The 21,150-nt window shown below is 38.5% G+C and overlaps 1 protein-coding gene across 2 annotated transcripts in view; it reads left to right on the forward strand.

Annotated features, from left to right (window-relative positions):
- The first annotated feature begins 6,216 nt into the window (after positions 1-6,216).
- The window catches only part of LOC128021299 (zinc finger matrin-type protein 4-like), a 32,310-nt gene continuing 17,376 nt past the window's right edge, over positions 6,217-21,150 (forward strand). The window contains exons 1-5 of one of the 2 annotated variants that reach the window (XM_052608414.1): positions 6,217-6,359; positions 9,485-9,586; positions 14,065-14,154; positions 15,508-15,664; positions 17,384-17,608. In XM_052608414.1, coding sequence (XP_052464374.1) covers positions 6,294-6,359; positions 9,485-9,586; positions 14,065-14,154; positions 15,508-15,664; positions 17,384-17,608 — 640 coding nt within the window. In that variant the 5' untranslated portion in view covers positions 6,217-6,293. The remainder of the gene's footprint in view (positions 6,360-9,484; positions 9,587-14,064; positions 14,155-15,507; positions 15,665-17,383; positions 17,609-21,150) is intronic. The other variant, XM_052608415.1, reaches the window with a different exon arrangement.

Here is a 21,150-nt window from a genome sequence, read left to right on the forward strand (position 1 = left end):
TTGACTGCTCTCTTTATTACATACTGTGTATCAGTGAATGCTTTAAGAAAAAAAAGACAAGTAGCAGTTGTGTCCTGCCAAGCAGTCCAGCTTTAACAATCACATGCTGTGAAATCACTGCAAAATAATCACTATGAATCAGATCAGATTAGAAAGATTTCAGACTCTGCATGTTCCCTGAATAAGCAAACAGCCAGACAAAGTGTTGATCTTGTATAGACAGATCAGAGATGTTTGTTTTGGATTGAGGGAATGATTTGGACATATTTCTCTCCCAGCTTTCTTGATGAAAGGCAGTTAGAAGTTTTTTTTAATTTATTATTATAATATATTTTGAGTCAAAATCAAATGATTATATGATAAATTATAATTTATAGAAAATGATCCAAATGATTTTATAAATAAATGAACAAATGGCAATTTCTGCTTTCACATTCTGGAAAGAAACTCAGATCTTACCAGTTACTCCCGATTAATGAATGTTTTGTATGTGGACCATTGACACTCCTAATTGAGATTGTAGATAGCGTGTCAATGATCCAATTGAGAGAGATGTGGTGGTAATGCACTTAAAAGTCTGCGATCCGCCATAAAGGAAGAAGAAGCCTCCTCATGCGCCTGCTTCTGAATGCGCACAACAGGACCTGCTTAGGAGAGTTAACATTGGCATTTCAGACATTGCGTGAATTAGAGTTAAAAGACATCAATAATAACATCAATGTATCGTCACAAGCTGCAGGGTTTAATTTGGTTTTGTTTGTGCATGGTTTTTTTTAATGTTTTAGCTGTTTTTCGCAGTCACCTCCATTATAAGACTGATAGACTGCAATGGTTTAAGCTAAAAATCTTGGTTTGTTGCCTGCTGAAGAAACAATGTCACAGATCTTGGATGCCTTGAGGGTAAGTAAAATTTTCATTTTTGGGTGAACTATCCCTTTAAGAGGAAATAAAGTAAGAAAAAATGCAACAAAATTAATAATGAAATAATAAAACAAATCTTTGACGTCATCTAAGCTAATATAATTCAAAAAATGTAAAACTTTGATGTTTAAAATAAATATTTTTCTCTTAAGGAAAAACCGACCAAAATATCAATGACTCATCCTGAACCACACTGATTTTTGTCCAATCAAATGCTCTTCTTAGTGAGAATGTGCCTGATGACTAGCATGCCTCCAACTAGCAAGTAGCAAATTATGGTTCATGGCTGTGACGCAACCACGGTTATTCAAACAAGCTTTGTGAAATACAGCAACTCAACAGAGCAAACTGCAAGGTTTTGGACTGAGGGCATTCTCCTGAGAAAACATCTGTGTTGTAATGCCCGCCAATCAGTAATCACCTTGATATGGTTTAAGTGCCCTAATTTGTGGCTGATGAGCTGTGAAAGAGTAAGATCTGTTCTAGACTATCATGCTCCAACAGGCCAGGCCTACAAATTACCTCCTTACTGCTCCTGAAAAGTCTCAAAACGCTTGCTTTCATCCATCTGATTTAGGTGGAACAAATTTCAGTTTTCATGATTTCAGTAAAGGACCGATATGTTATCAGAGTCATACAAGAGTCTGATTTAACGTCAGCACATCAGAACAGTTGAAAGATGTTGAGCAGATAGCTCCACATGACTCGCATTGAGTGATGCCATAGTGTGTGAATGTGTGTGTCTGATATTGCCGTTGGCACTACACCTGTTTACATTCCCAGCATCATAAAGTGTGCAACAGTGATAGCATCAGATTCAGATAGTGCTGGTGTTGACAACATGCCTTTGCAAATGAATCTGCCATGAAATCATTCTAGTCTGAACACACAGGTGCTGCTTTTAAAGAGCATAACGTGGCCATGTTTGTGTCGAGGTGGGTGGCCATGTAAAGCTTGCAAACACTGTTCATTTCACAATATACAAACTTCATAAAAAATGTATTATATTTCTAAAATGATTATTATGATAGCCTAGTTGCACCACATTAGAAAATAAATAAATAATGCTTTGGTAATTATTACATAAAAAAGACATAATTAGGATATAAAAAATAATATAAATCAATATACTTCATGATTATGAGATAAAAGGTTTAAAGTATGAGATGAGAAAATATCTATATTTTATCTCATAATTTGACTTCCTCGTAATTTCTAGTGTTTATTTCAAATTCAGTATCATTTCTATTTTTATCTTGATTTCAACTGTGATCATTTCAGCTTTTCATATTACATTTTAATATTTCATAATTATGACATTTTATCTCAGTAAGTTCATTTAAATGTATAATTAATAATGACTCAGTGTCATATTTTCAATACTATACATCAACTGAAAATGTGGTGGAAATTTTCATGACTTTCAGAAAAAAAAACAAAAAAGAAAAGAAAGAAATTCATCTGTGACGTATGTGTATACACTGTTGGATATTGTTAAAAGACAAATTAATACCAAAAATATGAGCTTTTGAACCCTGTCCCATAGATTTCGAAGTGCATTTTTGAATGTTTTTACAAACTGAGGGACGAGCTGAAATTGTTTGTGCCACAGATGTTGTCCATAGAGCTTAACTTGTACTGAACCCATTGCATTCCTTTAAAACTGTTTAGTTACTTTTGAAGACCCCCCAACCTTTTGTTTTGACATCCTTTCAGGGTGATTCAAGCTGAAATCAAACCATCTGCAGCGGACACGTTTCGAAATAAATCCATACATGGCAAATGGCAAAAAAACCCTGAGTGTGTGTAACCCCCCAGGAGAAGCTGACCGATCCCAGCTCGTGCAAACGTGTAGCGATGGTTTATCCAGGTTAAGCAAATAGCTGTTTTGTGCTCTGGGATGACATTGCCTGCCAGACTCTATGGGATGATCATTAGAAGCAGCTGTTGGCTTTTCTGCTGCATATTTCCCAGTTTCACTGAATGAAAAAGACTTGCGTTTTTTGTCTTCAGCCTTGAGGGGAAGAAAGCCTAGTAAAAGCCATAAATAATATGATGCTCTCACAGGATAGCATCTGAGGTAAGATGGGCTCTGCGGTAAACATACTTCCACATGGGGTTTGGACTGATGTTCTCACACATGCCAACTGTGAATCCTGCCAAATGGGATGCGTGGACTCTGAATTTGGTGCCGTCACTGTTCCTAATTCGATGATGAGGGTTTTGTATGCCAGTCTTATTAGTAGTGCATTTAACCTATTTATATTAGCACGAAATTATCGCAACTGAAGTCCGTTTGCGCAATCCTTCTGATCTAGATTATGCCTAAACAGTTTGTTCAACATCTCACAGTGATAGCTCTTGACTCTTGTGGGGAGTGAAGGAATGCTGTCTGGTAAAGTACTTCTCGAAACTTTGGGTCCAAGAACTGTCCTTTTGTAATCGAAGTGGATGACACAAGAATGATGTATTTCGAAATTTGCAAGAACATGATTGATATCTGGTACCTTTAAGGGATAGTTCACCCAAATTTTTTTATTCTGTTATTACTCAGCCCTCAAGTTGTTCAGATTCTGAACCTGTGTGACATACATACTGCTTCTGGGAAACATCATCAGGGGGTGGATACATATGCACCAAAAACTTTCAATGTAAGTATGGGGGGTGGAAAATTACTGGCACATTCTACGAGATGATCCATCCCTAAAAGATACGTTTAAAGACCCTCCACTTATTGCTTACAATAGATCCAGAAACATAAGGGAGGAAAAATCTACAAGCAGGACTCTTAAAGGAACAATACCTCTTGGAAATGTTAAATGTGGTAACTGTATTAATTGTCAATGCACCAAAAATATAAAGTGTTTTGAACACCCTATTTTTTTTTAAAAGACAGACATATTAAAAGTTATTACATGCAATACTAAAAATGTCATATATATATATATATATATATATATATATATATATATATATATATATATATATATATTAGTGCAATGTCCTTATGTTGGAGAAACATCTCTACATTTACAGTTAAACCAGTAGCAAAACACTTGTCTTCCTTTCTATTTTGTTTTTGGTATTGAACATAAAAATTCAAGAAAGAGGAGGTAATATGGATCTAATTAGGAAAAGAACAGAGGCATTTTAGATTTTTTATTTTAAAAGTTTGTTCCCTATTGGGATGAATAAAGACTTGTAAGACTGTTTCCATAATGATTTTGCATACAGCTGTGCATTGTATTCTTTAACCTTTTTTTAATCTTTTTTTTTCTTGCATAAATGTTTTGAATGGAGAATCACTATGTCTGTTTGCAAGCAATACCTGTATATTTATTGTGTCCTTTTCTTTACCTCCTGTGTTTTTAAGGTGGTTGTTAGCATATTATAAAGGCAGAAAAAAACACAGATGTTAATATTATTTTAGTAAATTAAATTTATGTTTTTTTTTAGAACGTCACAGCCATGGACACCATTCACTTTCATTATATGGAAAAGAGCAGCTTGGACATTTTGTAAAACATCTCCTTTACATTTGGAAGGACCGAGTAAAATATAAATAAAGAATCAGATGAATTTAAATCCGGACAGCATGCAGTTCAGTTTAAACATAACCAGGACAGATGATGACTGGCTTGTGTGTCGTGGATCATGGATTTGTCATGGATGGGATCTGTAGACACACACTGGACTTGCTTTGCTCTAGCAAAGTCTTGAGATACAGACCCGACCCCTACTGTGAGGTGAGAGCAGATTTTGGCAGGAGGGCAGGATTTCATAAATCAGCTGATGGCCTCTCATACCTCGGGGATATAAACACATCTTTTTCATATGTTTCATTTATGACATTGACAAATCGGATATGGGGTAAAGTTGCAGAGTTGTATTACATTTTAGTCACCAACAAGAGAAGTAAATATTTTTCAGTCAAATAATCTACCTCATCTATTATTGGAATGCTTTTTTTTTTTTTTTTTTTGTATTATTACATTTGGTGTGGAGACTCTGTTTGAGAAAAAACTTTCTTCCAGGATTTTTTTTTTCTCTCTCAGTCTACCCATACAGTTTTGGCACTGGAAACTCCCTGATGATTGAGAGAAAAAATCCGGCTTCATATCTCAAGTCTGGTCTTTCACCATGAGAAAAAATATGTAAAACAAAAACTGTTTGTCCAAATTTATGACTGCTCTGTTTTTTTTCCCTGTCATTCTATAAGCAGATATATTTTCTCAGGGGATAGTCAGTCTCTTATGTCTATAATCAGGACCTGACCTTTATACTGAGACAGTCAGTCACTGTGATGCCTGTAGAAAGCGTTATAAACATATCAACATCCCAAATGCATCATATGAAATATGTCAGTGACATGTTTATATACCCAATGAGAGGTATATGTAAAGCAAACAACTGATTTATGAAACACTCCACAGCATTATGCATCATCCATCCATGCAATTACATGAGATGCCCAAAAGAGGCCAGCACCTTCCTTACCTGACGGTCAGTCCTGAAGTAGCCTACCTGTTGAGACTTAATAAAAATATGAATTTTTATGAAAGGATACCATTTTTTTTTTTGGAAAAAGTGCTTTGATCAGGCTTATGCACTTTATCTCTATTGAAGAGATGAACCTATAGCTTTAATAAAGTGAGTTTAATATTCCATGGGGACTTGAAGATGTACTGAATAGTATTTAACACTCCCATTTGTCAAGAGCATTGTCTTTCAACACAAATGAAGACATGTGTGTGCCTACCTGGTGAACTATCTAATAAATCATCAGATTTTCTCAAAATATCTGTATATTATCAATAGCCGTTTTGGATTTTATACTGACACCTGTTGGCCCGGATGCATGACGTTTGTTTGCTGACTACCCAGGATGTGAATCGTTTATTTAGTTATTTAATTAATTATTTTGTCTTTCAGGTCACTACACAAGCACTTCCATAGGCTATAATAAGCGTTCATGGCTTCAGTCTCAACATTATTTTATGTTCAATTATTTGTGACTACTTTTTGAAATTATCGAGTAAAAATCCCTAAACTCACAGCGTTGATGAGGTTGCCGTACACAATCAAACGGGTGTTTTTATAACCACTCGTGCGTTTTCAAATTCTTCAACAGCTCACAGATTATTTAAATGAGAATTAATTTCCTTTAAATTAATTATTTCTTGATTTGCACGTTGTCGATGTGTGAAGGTGGCAGCCAATGAGCGAAGCCCTGGGCGGAGAACAGAGCAGCCGCTGAGCATGGAGCTCACTGAGGACACTGATGCAGACACACACACACACACACCGAGAATCTCTCTCTCTCTGTCTCTCTCTCTCTCTCCCCCTACCCCCCCTCCCTCTCTCTGGACTTTATGATCAACAATCATCTGCCTGTCTTTCCTGAACACCTGCACCAGGGATACAGTTTGATATTACAAGTAAGCTTTTGTTTTCACTTTTACGCGAATGTTTATTCATCATAATGCATGAACCTAAACATAGAACATATCCTTAAAAGAGCAACTTAGTGTTTATTTTTATTTTTATTGTACTTCTACTACTAGCTACTATTATTATTGTTGTTTTTAGTGCTTCTGTAAATCTCATCTGTATACCCTTATAAAAGCTATTTGTGACTTATTTAAACACCCCAAAGGTATTCCTAAACTGCGTGAGTATTTCTGCTGTACATAAAAAATGGTATTTTGATTGATGTGGGTAACCAAATAGTTGCTGGTTCGGTTCCTGACTTACACAGAATGAGAAAAAAATAAAATACTATTCAAAGTACTATTCAATGCTATTACAACAATAGTTAGTCAGTGGAGCTTCAAAATATCTTCTTTTGTGTTCAGCAGAAGAAAAATAAATCAGATTTGGAACAACTTTAGGCTGAGCAAATGATGACAGAATTTACATTTTTGGGTCAGGATATTGATGATCTTTATTTGAAGAACCTTAGGTGTAAATAGAAAATATGGATACATAACGGTTTTGGATATATAGTATTATATTGATGAGTGAGTGCATACATATTTAGGTTGGTATTTCTAAGACATTCACATGAGCAAAAATTTTAAACGGTAGAAGCATATGTTGACATTTCTGGAATACTGGTTTAATCTGGTTATGAAAATCAGGTGTTTATGGTACATACATATTCAGAATATGACCATATATTTTTATTAATATTAGAATATTCTTGTGCATGTGCATATGTTCAGTAATGTTATTGTGTTTGGTGCTGGTAACTTTGTAGACACATCAGCTGTGTGTAGTCTTCTCCTCATCTCAGAACAGTGGGTTTTGTAGGAATAAAAAGAAAGCACCTGCTCTTATTCTCCATTATAGCGTTCATTAAAATTATAGAAATTGCATTTTTTTACATACGGGAAATCAGTAAGTGGTTCTGGGGCTTACGTGAGGCAAGCAATCACTTTTCCACACATGAAAGAAGAGCGTCATGCTCATCTGCTCAGGCCTTTGTTAGCTGGAGCTTTTATTGACATGATTAACTTTGACAGAGATCCATCTCTTCAGAAATCCATTTCTGCCCAGTTCTTTCCTTAAAAAAAGCAACATGCTTGGCTTCTATTTTTCCTCTCTGAGCTTTTAAGATTAGGAGTTATTTCAGGGTAATTAGTAAGATATCTGTCATGTTGATTTTGAATATTTGGTTTTCTAGACTGTCTGATGGATATCACTATGTACTGAGCATTCACAGTTCAAATTAAAGTCTCAAATACAGTGTCTGATCAGTCGTGATGTAATTCCCAATTGGTTACTCAAGCTGCTGTAATCCTGCACGTCTAAATTAAAGGTTACATTTCTGAGAAATTGGCAGGGCTAGTTGCTAATCTGATCTCCATTTGACCCATTGATTATCATTTAGAAAGGCCTTTGAAGTGGCAGTTACTTCAATTCAACTCATAATTCAGTTATTTCCCTTTGAGGAGGCCGATTACTATAAAGATCTTTACCACAAATGTTCTGTGCATGAGTGAGAATGCATTTGTTTGCGTTTGTGAGTGTTTTCTTCGGAGGTAATGATTTTGGATGATGGAGGGTAAAGTTATGGACTGCTGGAAGCTGCGGGGTGTTATTTAGTTTTTGGGGGGCATCAGAGGGTCACAGACATTCTGAAACATAATTTCTGCCTTGTTTGGAATAATCATGGGATTTATAGATGGTTTGAAGGTTCCCTAGGGTGAGAGAAAGGCTTTGAAAACAATCTTAATTTTATTTATATAAAACTCTTTTATCAAATTTCAGTTGGCAATGCCACTGAATCACAAATGAGCCCTAAGCAGTTGTTTCCTCCGAGGTCCTCCGAAGTAGAATCTAGAGCAGCGTCTGAATTTTAATTTCCAAAATGAAAATTGGCTCGGGCCATCCTAGATGTAGATGAGATCCTCTGCTGTGAATGGGTGCCATCAGAATGAAAGTCCAAACAGCTGATAAAAACATCTCCAGCAATCCACACCACTCCAGTCCATCAGTTAACGTCTTGTGAAGTGAAAAGCTGTATTTTTATTAGCTGTGTAACAAAAAAAAAAAATCCATCAGTAAGAAAACCACTTCAAACCATTGTTTCGGGCTAGATGAGTCCTCTTTTCATAAGAAAAATTTGCGCATATCATACATTTCATTTGCACATATCATGTATCAAGTTAAAATGCCCTAAAATGGATTTGTTTCTTACAAACATGCAGCTTTTTCACTTCACAAGATGTTTGAAGTCATGTGGATTATTGTGATGTCTCATTCTGACGGCACCCATTCACTGCAATGCATCCATTGGTGAGACAGTGATGTAATGTTAAATTTCTCCAGTCCTGTGTTGATGAAGAATCAAACCCTTCTACATCTTAGATGGTCTGAGAGTGAATACAATTCTAGAATATTAAAATTTTGGGGTGAATTATTCCTTTAAGTTCTCTGTAGGGTGCCAGGAGCTTTTCAAATGAGTGTATGGCCCAAATGGATGACCTCACCTCCTTCTGTCATTAGAAATCTCTCATTATGACCCACAATCATTTTGCAGTGTTAGATTATTAAAGGTCAGAACCAGGTTAATGTCAGATGGTCCCAGATCAGAATTAAAAACTATGCACTGCTTTCTCCTCCAGGCATGGCAGCAAGTTGGTGCCTCTTTTGACATGGAGCGGTGCCAGATTATTCTCTCATTATACCCCCTCCTCTCCAACATCCCTCTCCTTTCGCCAAATCCAAATGTCACAGATTTCATCAGTTTGCGCAAAGAATGTCACTGTATGATAAACTCAGAATGTCACGGCAATGAAATCTTACATGATTGATGTTGGCGAGGTTATGACTTTACAAATGCGCTGAAAATGGCTTGATTAGACAATCAAGCTGTGTTTGGATTATTTTCTCACTGTAAGACTATTGAAAAGTTTGTAATAATAATAAGTTTAGGATATTTGAGTGGTTCTTGCTAGACCTCATACCTTTTTTAGTTTGAGGCATTGCTAATGAATGTGTGACCATGTGTCATGTTATGTGCTTAAAAATGAGTGATTGTCATAATATACCTCTTTAGATGAAATCTACAGAAGTGGATCCGGGGTTATTCACTGACAGCTACTGCAAAGTGTGCAGTGCTCAGCTTATCTCTGAGTCACAGAGAGTCGCCCACTATGAGGTGAGTAACACACACACACACGTTCACATAAAGCATACACATTTACTAATACCCGTTAATTTGATCCGCTGTCAATAATTGATCCGGTCTGCTGCGCACTTTCTAAAATGAGAGCAGATAAGTAGGTTAATTCGATTTTTGCTGATATTATTCATATGCAATTAAAAAGAGAGAGATGAATTTCACCCTCCGTCAATCACGGTATGTAAATACATTTATTTCTGATAATCTAGATATGTAAGTAGGTTACCAACCAACATAGATATCCCACAATCCTGCCCATAGGAAAGTCAAAATCATCGGTGAGATCAGAAAATTAAACAAGGATAATACCTCAATTATTTCTTCCAGACAACACTGAAATTAACTGGAGAGTTTGGTGCATGTCTTCTGTTGATTTTTCTCTTGAGAAATCTCTGGTGATCTCACATACATGTGGAGTTTCATAAGCAATCTCAATATTTCACTCAACAGGCTGAGATTTCAGTATGATCTCAAACATTTCTCATTAATTCATAAATGTGTATCCACATTTAGATATTTGTACTGTTACTGTATATCAACAAATATAATACAAAAAAATATTACTGAATATAATAATAATATGTACTTCCCTTTAAACTGAGCAATAAGTATTGTGGCTCATATTTGCTTGGTTATGTCTAAAGCATATTTATATTTGTTTTAAAACAAAACTTGCTTTGGAACCCGATTTGAACCATCACAGATGCAAGTCACATGACTAATTTCAATTAATACACTAACAGAGCATGAGGGGGTACACAAATTACCCTCTACGTGTTAGCATTTTAGTACATTTAAAAAAGTAATTGCTTTTGTTTATTTGCATCAGTTAATGGTCCACTGATGCATGTTCCCCAGTGGGATTCACCATTAGTGGGGTGCATATGGATCACTCGCAGCGCACTGTCAGCTTTCTTTCTTTTTAAAACTCTCCTGATTTTTCGCAGCAGCTCGCTATAGGAGCCACACTATTCCTGGCAAATTCAGAGCTGTTTTTTAAGGCAGGATCCAAGTCAGATAATTACTGGATATCTGCAGTTGTGATATTTCGGGCCAAGTTAAAAATGTGTGGTTGAATAGCCCAGCGGTTTTGGTCTTCTTCATTTTTCTCTTTGCGGTTCAATTGAATGCATCGAGCGAGACAGTGGTTGATTCATATGACAGCTTCTTGCATCAGATGTCATTACCTCAGTCATGAATGGAGATGTCTTAATTATTGCCTGTCGTTCTCTGTCTCCTGAGGGAACAGAGCCATGTGTTCCACACTTGCACTGGCTGAGAACCAGCTGTTCGCTTGTTAACCCAATCTAGAGTCTGGTCTCGTCTGCAATATTATATCTCTCATGTTTAAATAATGAGGCTTTCAACATGAAAGGTTCAGATTTTATCTGACCTTTTTGTTGCTTGGCATGGTCATGCAGGATGGCTGTCGGTACAAGGATCAGCGGCTTTCTTAACACTGCTTCCTAGTGAAAGATCATGTTTAGAGATTGGTAGGTCACAATCGGGTTGATATATATTTCTCCAAACAGATTGGGATTATTCATTACATTAATTTTTAACCAGTTGTGGACTCATTTTTCCATTTATTTTCTCTATAGACATTTCACTAAAAAGTTTAGGTTTGAAGTCATTTAAATATCTGAATCAATGAAGTATTTAAAAGAAAGGCAAAATGGGATATACTGTATGTTGAGAAAATGAACTACTCAATGCATGTATTGCAATTGATGTCATTCAACCAGAAAATATTTGAAAGTCATTAATCAATGCCATATATTTGATGTTTATTGCAGAGTATTCATATATATATACACTGCAACACACTGTAAAGGGGTAAATGTTAAAAGGCAATGTTAATTAGCTAACTGTTACCGTACCTTATACAGTATTATATTACATTGTTATATTACATTATAGTACTATTTTAAATATAAAAAGTAAAAAAGTTAAATGTTTCAATTATTTGTTGATATATAAGTTGATATGCATATTTTTTCAGTAAAAAACTGGTAAAATTATAATAGGTTTTTTGTAAGGAAAAGTATGAATAAATCACAAGACATTATTTAAAAAAAATTTAATAGACAAACATGTTGATACACTTTTTTTAAAAACAGTGTGAATTTATTAACTTTTTAGAATTTTATGAAATAAGAATTTAGGTAATGTAAAAAGTCACCAAAATGTAAAGTCTGTAACATCATCACTGTTTTTTTTTTTTTTTTTTTTTTTACTTTTTTATATGTCATTTGTATGTCTGCAGAGATTTTTTTTTTTAAATCTGATTTCTTGGTAACAGAGACTTTTCTGACTGGTGGATCTTTCTTCATGATTATAGTGCAGTGCAGTTTTACAATTAAACACTTTCTACAAAACTTGCAACACTAGGATGTTAGGTCTGTATTGAAAGCTTTACATTGCTAAAGATAATGCAAATGAACAAAAGTTGCACTTTTTACAGAACCCTACAGTTGTGCTCTACAAATGCATCGTAAAATGTGCTGCATTTTCCTCATTACAACACTGTGACACATCTGCTTTTGGTTTTCTTTCATTTTCCTCGCAGAATTCGGAAAACAAAGCCCTGAGGTGCAAGCTTGTTATTGTCAGCTGGTTGGTGCTATAATGAGGACGGTAGAAGTTTGCTGGAGACAGAGCGATGAGGCTGCGTGGTCATGCATTTAATGAGACCGATCCGTGTGCCACCACCCCGCTGAGGAGAGTCGAGCTCCCTAGAACGAACAAAGTCAACGCTAGCCCTAGACGCTTCGTTTATTACATGAGAACAGACAGTTAAGATCAATGCCAAACATTCATCACAACCGCCTAACTGGGATGTTGTGGCATCTTTATGTATAAATGCAGCCACAATGTAAGTGATTCAGTTGACCTATGCAGGGTCAGATACCTTAAAGTAGAGGCCTGATATTGTGTCAATGGGTTGAAATGATCAGATGAGCAAGAGGAGAGGGAAAAGGTGAGGGAACACCTCAGGGCTGAGTCCCGGGTCAATTATCACCTCACTGCTCTATTCTGAAGCTCCTCGCAGAGGTGAAAATTCACTCTAGTGAATGTGAACACAAGTGTAAGTTAAATATCAATGGTTTAGACTGGCCTGACACAAGGTCTGCTTGACTAAATACATTCAGCTTTAATAATAATATTTGCAAAATGATTGGAACAGTTACTCTGAGCTGTGAAAGGAGAAGTGCAGCCTAAATAGTCATCATTTACTCCCCCTCATGTCATCCCAAACCTGACTTACTTTCTGTGGAGCACAAATGGAGAAGATTCATTAAAAAGTCATTATTTATAAGTGTTAAATACCATGTATATTTGAATACTCAAACATATATAAACTAAAAAGAAAGGAAAATATTCAGCAGAATGTTCATGCTGCTGTTTTCCATACAGGTTTCAGACTGTCTGTCTTTTTTTTTTTCTTTCTTGGCTGTTAAAGTTAAATTTAAATACATTTGTAATTTTTTTTATATATTTTTTTTGTTTTAATTACATTTTATTCAGTTTAAATTTTGAAATCAGTGTTTAATAAAAAAATATTTTATCACATTTACTGAATTTGCTATTAATATGGTTTCACTCTAAAGATGAGTCAGAAATCATGAGATTAGTTACAATTATTCATTTTCATGAATAATTGTTCATTCATACATGAAATTATACAGTATACCTGTCATTTTTTATTTTATAAAGTGGAAGATTATTGAATAAACATTTAAATTGAATTCTCTGGCTCGCATAATGCTTTCATATCAGCTTCAGAAGATATATAGTGTATGCGTCAACCAAACCACGTGATACTTTTATGTTTATGAAAATATCAAGGACATTCTGTAAAATCTCTCTAGTGTTTCCAGATAAAAGAAAGAGATTTGGGGAGTTTTTAGGAGTGAGTTTGACCAGAGATTTCATTATTGTGAACTGTTCCTTTAATGTCTGATGATTCATCTTTCTGCCTTCTAGACTCCCAAAATCCTTTTGTTTTCCAGGCATCATTTTAGTTTATGATGGCTTAAAGGGAGATATAACTCCACATCACTTTCATGCAGATTTAGTGTTTTGGGGGCAGATATCTCTCTGGTTGGTTGGTTGATAATGGATTGGAGGACCCTTGGTGAGAATTACTCTTCTGGTGCCGTTTTACTGTTCATACGGCTGGGCATTCATCGGCTGTACAACAATCAATACGGACCTTTATCCACCCACAGGAGCGATCATTCAGAGCCCAGAGAGGGGCATATCAAGCTTTGAGGAATGAAAGCAGTGGCCCATAATCTTGTTCCTGTAGCTCTGATGAGAATTGTTTGGGGCCTGACATCACTTAGTTTGGTAATCAATAGCTAGTTGTTTTTCTGTCAGCACTGTAATGAAATGGGCTGCTTTTGAAAGCACCTCTCATATACTGTCCCATCTCTCTCATTTTCTTGCAGAGTCGAAAGCATGCGAACAAAGTTCGTCTGTATTACATGTTGCACCCGGTGGATGGTGGCTGTCCTGCAAAGAAGCTTCGAACAGATGATGTAAGTGAAGAAATACACACCTGCATCCCTGTGTGTGTGTCTCAAGCCCAACTGCAGACCTCTTGAAAACATCTGTGCTGTTGACCGTTTCTTCTGATATAAACTCAGTTTTCTAACCTTGATTACACCAAATCAGCATTAGATAACACTTGACTATTTTAATTAAAATAACAGACTGGCAGTCTAAACCCCACAGAAACACATATAAAGCATCTAAAACATTTGAGTCTCTGCTCCTCGTGTATTTCTACGGTTTATCTCACAATGTAAACTTGTGTCAGTTTAAGTCGCCATGTCTGTTGTCTGTTGATGCGGTCTGCAATATTGAAAATTCCCTTGATATTGAAAGCGATGCCGTGATGTGTTGATTGTTTCCAGCCGAGGTCAATGTCTAAACAGACGTTCATGGTTTAGCTGCATGTTGGTGAGGTCTTTCCCCTTGGGTGAGTAAATAAAGACATTATGGCGTGTCAGGAGAGGAATAACAAGAAGCAGAACGAGTAGACACAGATCGATGCCTGCGGCATTTCTCATACGGAGAGAAGACAGACCTCAGTTCAAGCACAATGCTTAGGGAACAATCAAAGCTTGGAAAGTCAATCGTGGTCACATTATTTCATGTTTAATGGAACATTTATTGTAAAAAAAAAAAAAGATAATGCTTTAATTTATTGTCTATTTTTCAGTGAAGAAAGGAGAAATTTGATGAGTTCATAGATTGTCTCGTAATACTTTTTGTAATGTTTTTATGATTCATATTCCATAGACTCACCTGCTTTTATAACCTGTGTTTATTGCATGGCATTGACCTTGCAAAATGTATTTTAAAATACACCTAAAATATCAATGCATTTTTAATACATTTTGAACTATATATATATATATATATATATATATATATATATATATATATATATATGGTGTATGAGTATATACATATAAATACTGCCCATTCAAATAGCTTCAGTGTTGGTATCTATTGAATTTAACAACTTTTTCAAAAGAATAGTTTGATTGCACTTTAAATAATGATTAGCATTTAGCTAGGCTAGCTAAAGTTTCGAAGTTACTTTCCCAACAGAACTCAGAGCCAATATCAGTCGATATAAGAATCTCAGAGCAGTTGCATCAGCGCAGGAAGTAGAATATTTGTGAAACCAGTTTTAGAATTACTTCTCCACAGCGCGACCCACATCTGCCAGTTTGACAGCCAAATTTCATTTCTTCCTCTTGAAGTTATAATAACACATTTGCTTCATAAATCATCCTGTTCTCTTGTATCATTAGCTGAAGGTGATAAATGCTTCTGGTTAAAGGATATCAGAGTATGTGTCTGCCTCTGTGTCGTCCCAGGGCAGTGTGGAGGGAGATGTGGACAAGAACAAGTGCTGCACGCTGTGCAATATGTCGTTCACTTCGGCGGTGGTGGCCCAGTCGCACTACCAGGGCAAGATCCACGCCAAGAGACTCAGGCTCCTGCTGGGAGAGCCACCTGCCATCACATCTAAAGGTAGGAGGTGCTGATCATCTAGATCACCATATTTATAGGCCATGCTGTTCCTGAATCATACTTTAATGAGCTTTACGTGTATATGACGTCCTAAGCAGCCTGTGGGGAAGTGAACTGTTCAACCAAGGATGTTTGAAAATTATGCATGGACACGCACCACTTACATTTTAAAACTGGGTTTTGACAAGTTTACAGTATATTAGAACTGCAGCTGGATGTCCTGCATGGGGCCGGTTGAATAAAAGGTTTAGACTAGTCTTGCTAAATAAAAAAAGGAATTTATTTTCTTAATTCGGTTACAATAAACCGTAGATTAGTCCTAGTTGAATCCAAATACTCGTATACATATAACATAAAGGCTACGTTTATGCAACTGGCCCGTGTTTTTTATTTATTTAGATGTGAGGGCATTAGGCACATTAGAGGTTTATGTTCTCAAGACTGTCGCTTGCGGCGTGTTTATGATAAGAGCAAAGCCTGTAGCAGGAACAACACATCACAGACTCACTTAATGTGCATGACTGCGTGTGGCTAAGACACCCGAGGGTGCAAAATGACAGAAAAAAAAAAAAAGTATATAATAATTTTTCCTTGTGATCTATTTAAAGTATCCTTTCTGAATAAAAATATGACTTTCTTAAAATAAAAAATAATTAAAATAAAAACTAACTTCAAACATTTGAACAGTACATCCAGAAAGCATTTTTGAAAGTGGCAGAGAAATGTTGAAAAAAGTTCTAGATTTGTTATGCTGATAACATAATTGACAGTGAAAACATTTGTGTATTAAATTGGGAAAAAATGCTAAATATTTTCACTCGTGAGGTATTTTCATACTCTTGAGCCCACTCTATCTGTCAAGGTAGTGTTTCATATCACACTCTGATCATGTGTTAGAATGAAAACACCTCAGAGATTTGGATGAACACTGAGGAAAAAAGAATGCTTCACGTTATCTAGTTATTTTGATACCTTCTATAAATACACTTGTAGAGCTGCCAATGTCATCTACCCAGATATATCCTTCACTTGAAAAAGCGCAGAAGAGCCAAGACACGCTCAATTTGTGCCATTCACCATTCCTATTTTATACGTTATGACGTGTGACTGCTGTCAGTGTAGTCTGTTGTTTGTTGTTTACAATGACTGAGTGTGGTTTGATGACTAAAAACCTTTTTTTGACTTTGTAATAAAAAATTTACTTCTCAATACAGACGAGGAAAACACAAGCTTATACCTTCTAATGTGAGTCGAATTACATCCCTCTGTTTATGAAACATATTCATCATATTAGAGTCATGAGATTCAGAATGCATCTTATTAAGCTGCAGCCACAGGGGACATCCCGTGTTCCTAATTTGCGTCCTTTACCCATGAAATACTTCAAACTGACATGAGCCTGTGACAGGTGAGACAGACCGCAAGCAAAAGATGTCAACTGAACCACATATACGTCTCGGAAATTCTAATATGTGTTATTAATGCTGTCAAACACCTGCTGTTGTGGACTGGATATTGATAAATAAAATTAGAAAAGTATATGCCATTTTAATTTTAAGGCTCTCCGTTAACTTGGTATGTTGCACATGATTTAATCTACAAATATGTCTCTTTTTTAATCTCTTCTTCTTGTTTTATTCTTATTCTTCAAAATGTAGCCTGTTTGGTAATTAATGTACAGTACACTAGTATACTAAGTCTGTTATGCCCTCTTTACAGAGGCGACAGCCAGTTCAGAGCATATGGTGACTGAAGACTCGGCGGGAAATCCTTCTATACATGGCAAGCTCTCACACCGCTACTGCCAAATGTGTAAGGCCTGGTTCAACAACCCCGGCATGGCCAGACAGCACTACGACGGCAAGAAGCACAAAAAAAACGCAGCCCAAGCCAACCTCCTCGCACAGCTGGGTAAAAGTCTGGAGGATGGAGATGAATTGAACGGTGTGTTCTGAGAGGAACAGACAAAACATAGTTTTAAAGGGACAGTTCACCCAAACGTGGATTAAAAGCAACTGTTATCATTTACTGATGCTTACGTTGTTCCAAACGCGATGGTTTTAAGGTTTACAAATTATGCAAAAATACCATGAAAGTAGGCTACAAAACAAAGTGATCCATTTGACTTGTGCAGTAATTTCCAAGACTTTTCTGAGTTGGATCTTATGAGTGAATCATTTGATTTGGTTCACAGAACCACTATAAATGATTTCACTGGCTAGGACCCGATCGCCGCAGTTAATTGCAATCAGAATTTTATAGTATATAATTTTCAACATTTCATTCTGTTCATTACATAAAGCTTCGTATGACTTCAGAAGACTTGGAATGTGGTTGTACGCACCAATTTTACGACATTTTTTAAGCTTAAAGGTTTAATTGTACAGTATTTCAAATACTTTGGGGAATGTTTTGTGTTGGAACAATGAAAGTCAGAACAAACATACATGTGAATCTGGAGTCTGGTGCACAAAACCAGTCATAAAGTAGCACAGGTATATTTGTAGCAATAACCAACGATACATAGTATGTGTCAAAATTATCGATTTTACTTTTATGCCACAAATCATTAGGATATGTAAAAATATATTCGCATTAGTAGTATGCATTGCTAAGGACTTCATTTGGACAACATTAAAGGTGATTTTTTGCATCTTCAGATTCCAGATTTTCAAATAGTAGTATCTCGGCCAAATGAGTGAGTGAGTGAGAAGACTTTATTAATCCAGAGAGGGAAACTGGTTTGCCACTGTAATGAAGGTTCAATCAGAGTAGAGGAAGGAGACCAGAGTCGGCGTACGGGGCTCGTGAGAGGCTTTATTCCAAAAACCAAAACAAAACAAATAAACAAACAAACAAACAAGCGCGGCAGGTGCGCGCACTTTCTAACAGCACTTCGGCCACGGATACTGCGTCTGGTTTGCTCGATCGCTCTCCAGCTTCCTGCGCTCACGAGTCCCCGTCTCTCTCCCCTTTCGCCGGCTGTCGCGCTCCTTAAATGCGAGTTCCCCACGCCAATCACTGAAACGAGATCCAGGTGTTACTTGTTTCTCACCTGAACCACTTATCGCCGCTCGTCTCTTCACTCGCTCTCCCGTTGCAGACTTCGCTAAACCACGCCTCCGCCACATACCCCCACCGCCCGACTCAGGCCGGGGAGCCATCCGGCCTGCAGCCCCCCCCCCCCCCCCCATTCCTGGAGAGGAAATCGGCCACAGCCATCTGCGCCCCCGGCCTGTGAATCACCTTGAACTTAAATGGCTGTAAAGCTAGATACCAACGGGTGATTCGCGCGTTGGTATCCTTCATGCGGTGGAGCCACTGGAGGGGCGCGTGGTCCGAGCAGAGGGTGAACTCCCGTCCCAGGAGGTAGTAACGAAGGGTGAGAACCGCCCACCTGATGGCCAAACACTCCTTCTCTATGGTGCTGTACTTAGTCTCTCTCTTGGAGAGCTTCCGACTAATGTACAGCACCGGGCGGTCTTCCCCCCCCACCTCCTGGGACAGGACCGCGCCCAGCCCCCTGTCCGATGCGTCGGTCTGCAAAAAAAAGGGGAGAGCAAAGTTAGGAGAGTGCAGGAGCGGCCCGCCACACAGGGCCGCTTTAACTCGGGTAAAGGCCCGTTGGCACGGCTCCGTCCACTGGACCGTATCTGGTACCTCCTTTTTAGTGAGGTCAGTCAACGGGCTGGTGAGGTCCGAATAATGAGGAATAAACCTCCTGTAATATCCCGCCAGCCCCAAGAACTGCCTCACCTCCCTTTTGGTCTTGGGCCTGGGACAGGTTGCAATTGCTGCCGTCTTATCAATTTGGGGACGCACCTGCCCGTGGCCCAAGTGGAAGCCCAGATACTTTACCTCCACCCGCCCAACTGCGCACTTCTTCGGGTTGGCCGTTAGCCCCGCCCGTCTCAGCGCCCTGAGGACCGCCCTCACATGCTCCATATGCCGCTGCCAGTCCCCACTATAGATGATAATATCATCCAGGTAGGCGGCGGCATATGCAGCATGGGGCCGCAGCACTCGATCCATGAGGCGCTGAAACGTAGCCGGGGCCCCGAACAAGCCGAACGGAAGCGTAACAAATTGGTGTAATCCAAACGGCGTGGTGAAGGCGGTCTTTTCTTTGGAAATGGGAGATAAGGGGATCTGCCAATAACCTTTGGTTAAGTCCAATGTCGAATAAAAACGAGCCGTGCCTAACCGATCGAGCAACTCGTCAATCCGCGGCATTGGATAAGCATCAAATTTGGAAATTGCATTCACCCTGCGATAGTCTACACAGAACCGTATCGAGCCGTCCGTTTTGGGCACCAAAACTATCGGGCTCGCCCAATCGCTGTGTGACTCCTCGATTACTCCCATCCCCAGCATAGCCTCTAATTCGGTCTGAACTACCTTTTTTTTGTGTTCAGGCAATCTATATGGCCGGCTGCGAATTACGACTCCCGGCTCTGTCTCAATGTGGTGCTGAATCAGGTCCGTACGGCCGGGTAGGGGCGAAAACACGTCTGCAAATTCTACCTGCAACTGCGCGATGTCAGTGAGCTGCGAGGGCGAGAGGTGGTCCCCTCCTAGAGCCAGTGCGAGGGGTTTTCCTTTAATAATCGCCTCTGGCCCGAGATCATCCTCCCCACTCACTACCGTCGCTAGCAACACTGACTCCTCCCCGCTCCATTTTTTAAGGAGGTTGAGGTGGTAGATTTGCCGTGAGTCGCCTCTATCTGTCCGTATTACCTCATAATTGAGATCTCCTATCCGCCGTGTGACCTCAAATGGTCCTTGCCACTTGGCTAACAATTTGGAGCTAGAGGTTGGCAGTAAAACGAGCACTTTATCTCCCGGTGCAAATTCTCGTAGCTTAGTTCCCCGGTTATATAGCTGGCTTTGTCTGCCCTGGGCCTGAAGCAAATTCTCCATAGAGAGCCGCCCCAGTGTATGGAGTTTTGCGCGCAGGTCCAGGACATATTGAATTTCATTTTTGCTATCCGAGTGTCCGTCCTCCCAAGTTTCTCTCAGGACGTCTAGCACCCCCCTGGGCTGACGTCCATAGAGAAGCTCGAAGGGGGAAAACCCCGTGGAGGCTTGAGGGACTTCGCGCACAGCAAATAAGAGGGGTTCTAGCCAACGGTCCCAATTTTTCGCGTCTTCATGTACGAATTTCCGGATCATGGTTTTTAATGTGCGATTAAACCGTTCGACCAGACCGTCCGTTTGTGGGTGATAGACGCTGGTACGCACCGCTTTAATGCCCAATAATCCGTATAATTCGTTTAACGTGCGCGACATAAACGCGGTGCCCTGGTCCGTGAGAATCTCTTTTGGGATTCCCACGCGGGAGATTAAACGAAACAAGGCATCCGCCACACTTTTGGCTGAGATGTTGCGGAGCGCCACTGCTTCTGGATACCGTGTCGCGTAATCCACTAAGACTAACGCGAAACGGTGTCCCCGTGCGGATCGCTCTAACGGCCCGATCAGGTCCA

The sequence above is a fragment of the Carassius gibelio genome, chromosome A10 (genome assembly GCF_023724105.1).
Source record: "Carassius gibelio isolate Cgi1373 ecotype wild population from Czech Republic chromosome A10, carGib1.2-hapl.c, whole genome shotgun sequence".
Taxonomy (NCBI): Eukaryota; Metazoa; Chordata; class Actinopteri; order Cypriniformes; family Cyprinidae; genus Carassius; species Carassius gibelio.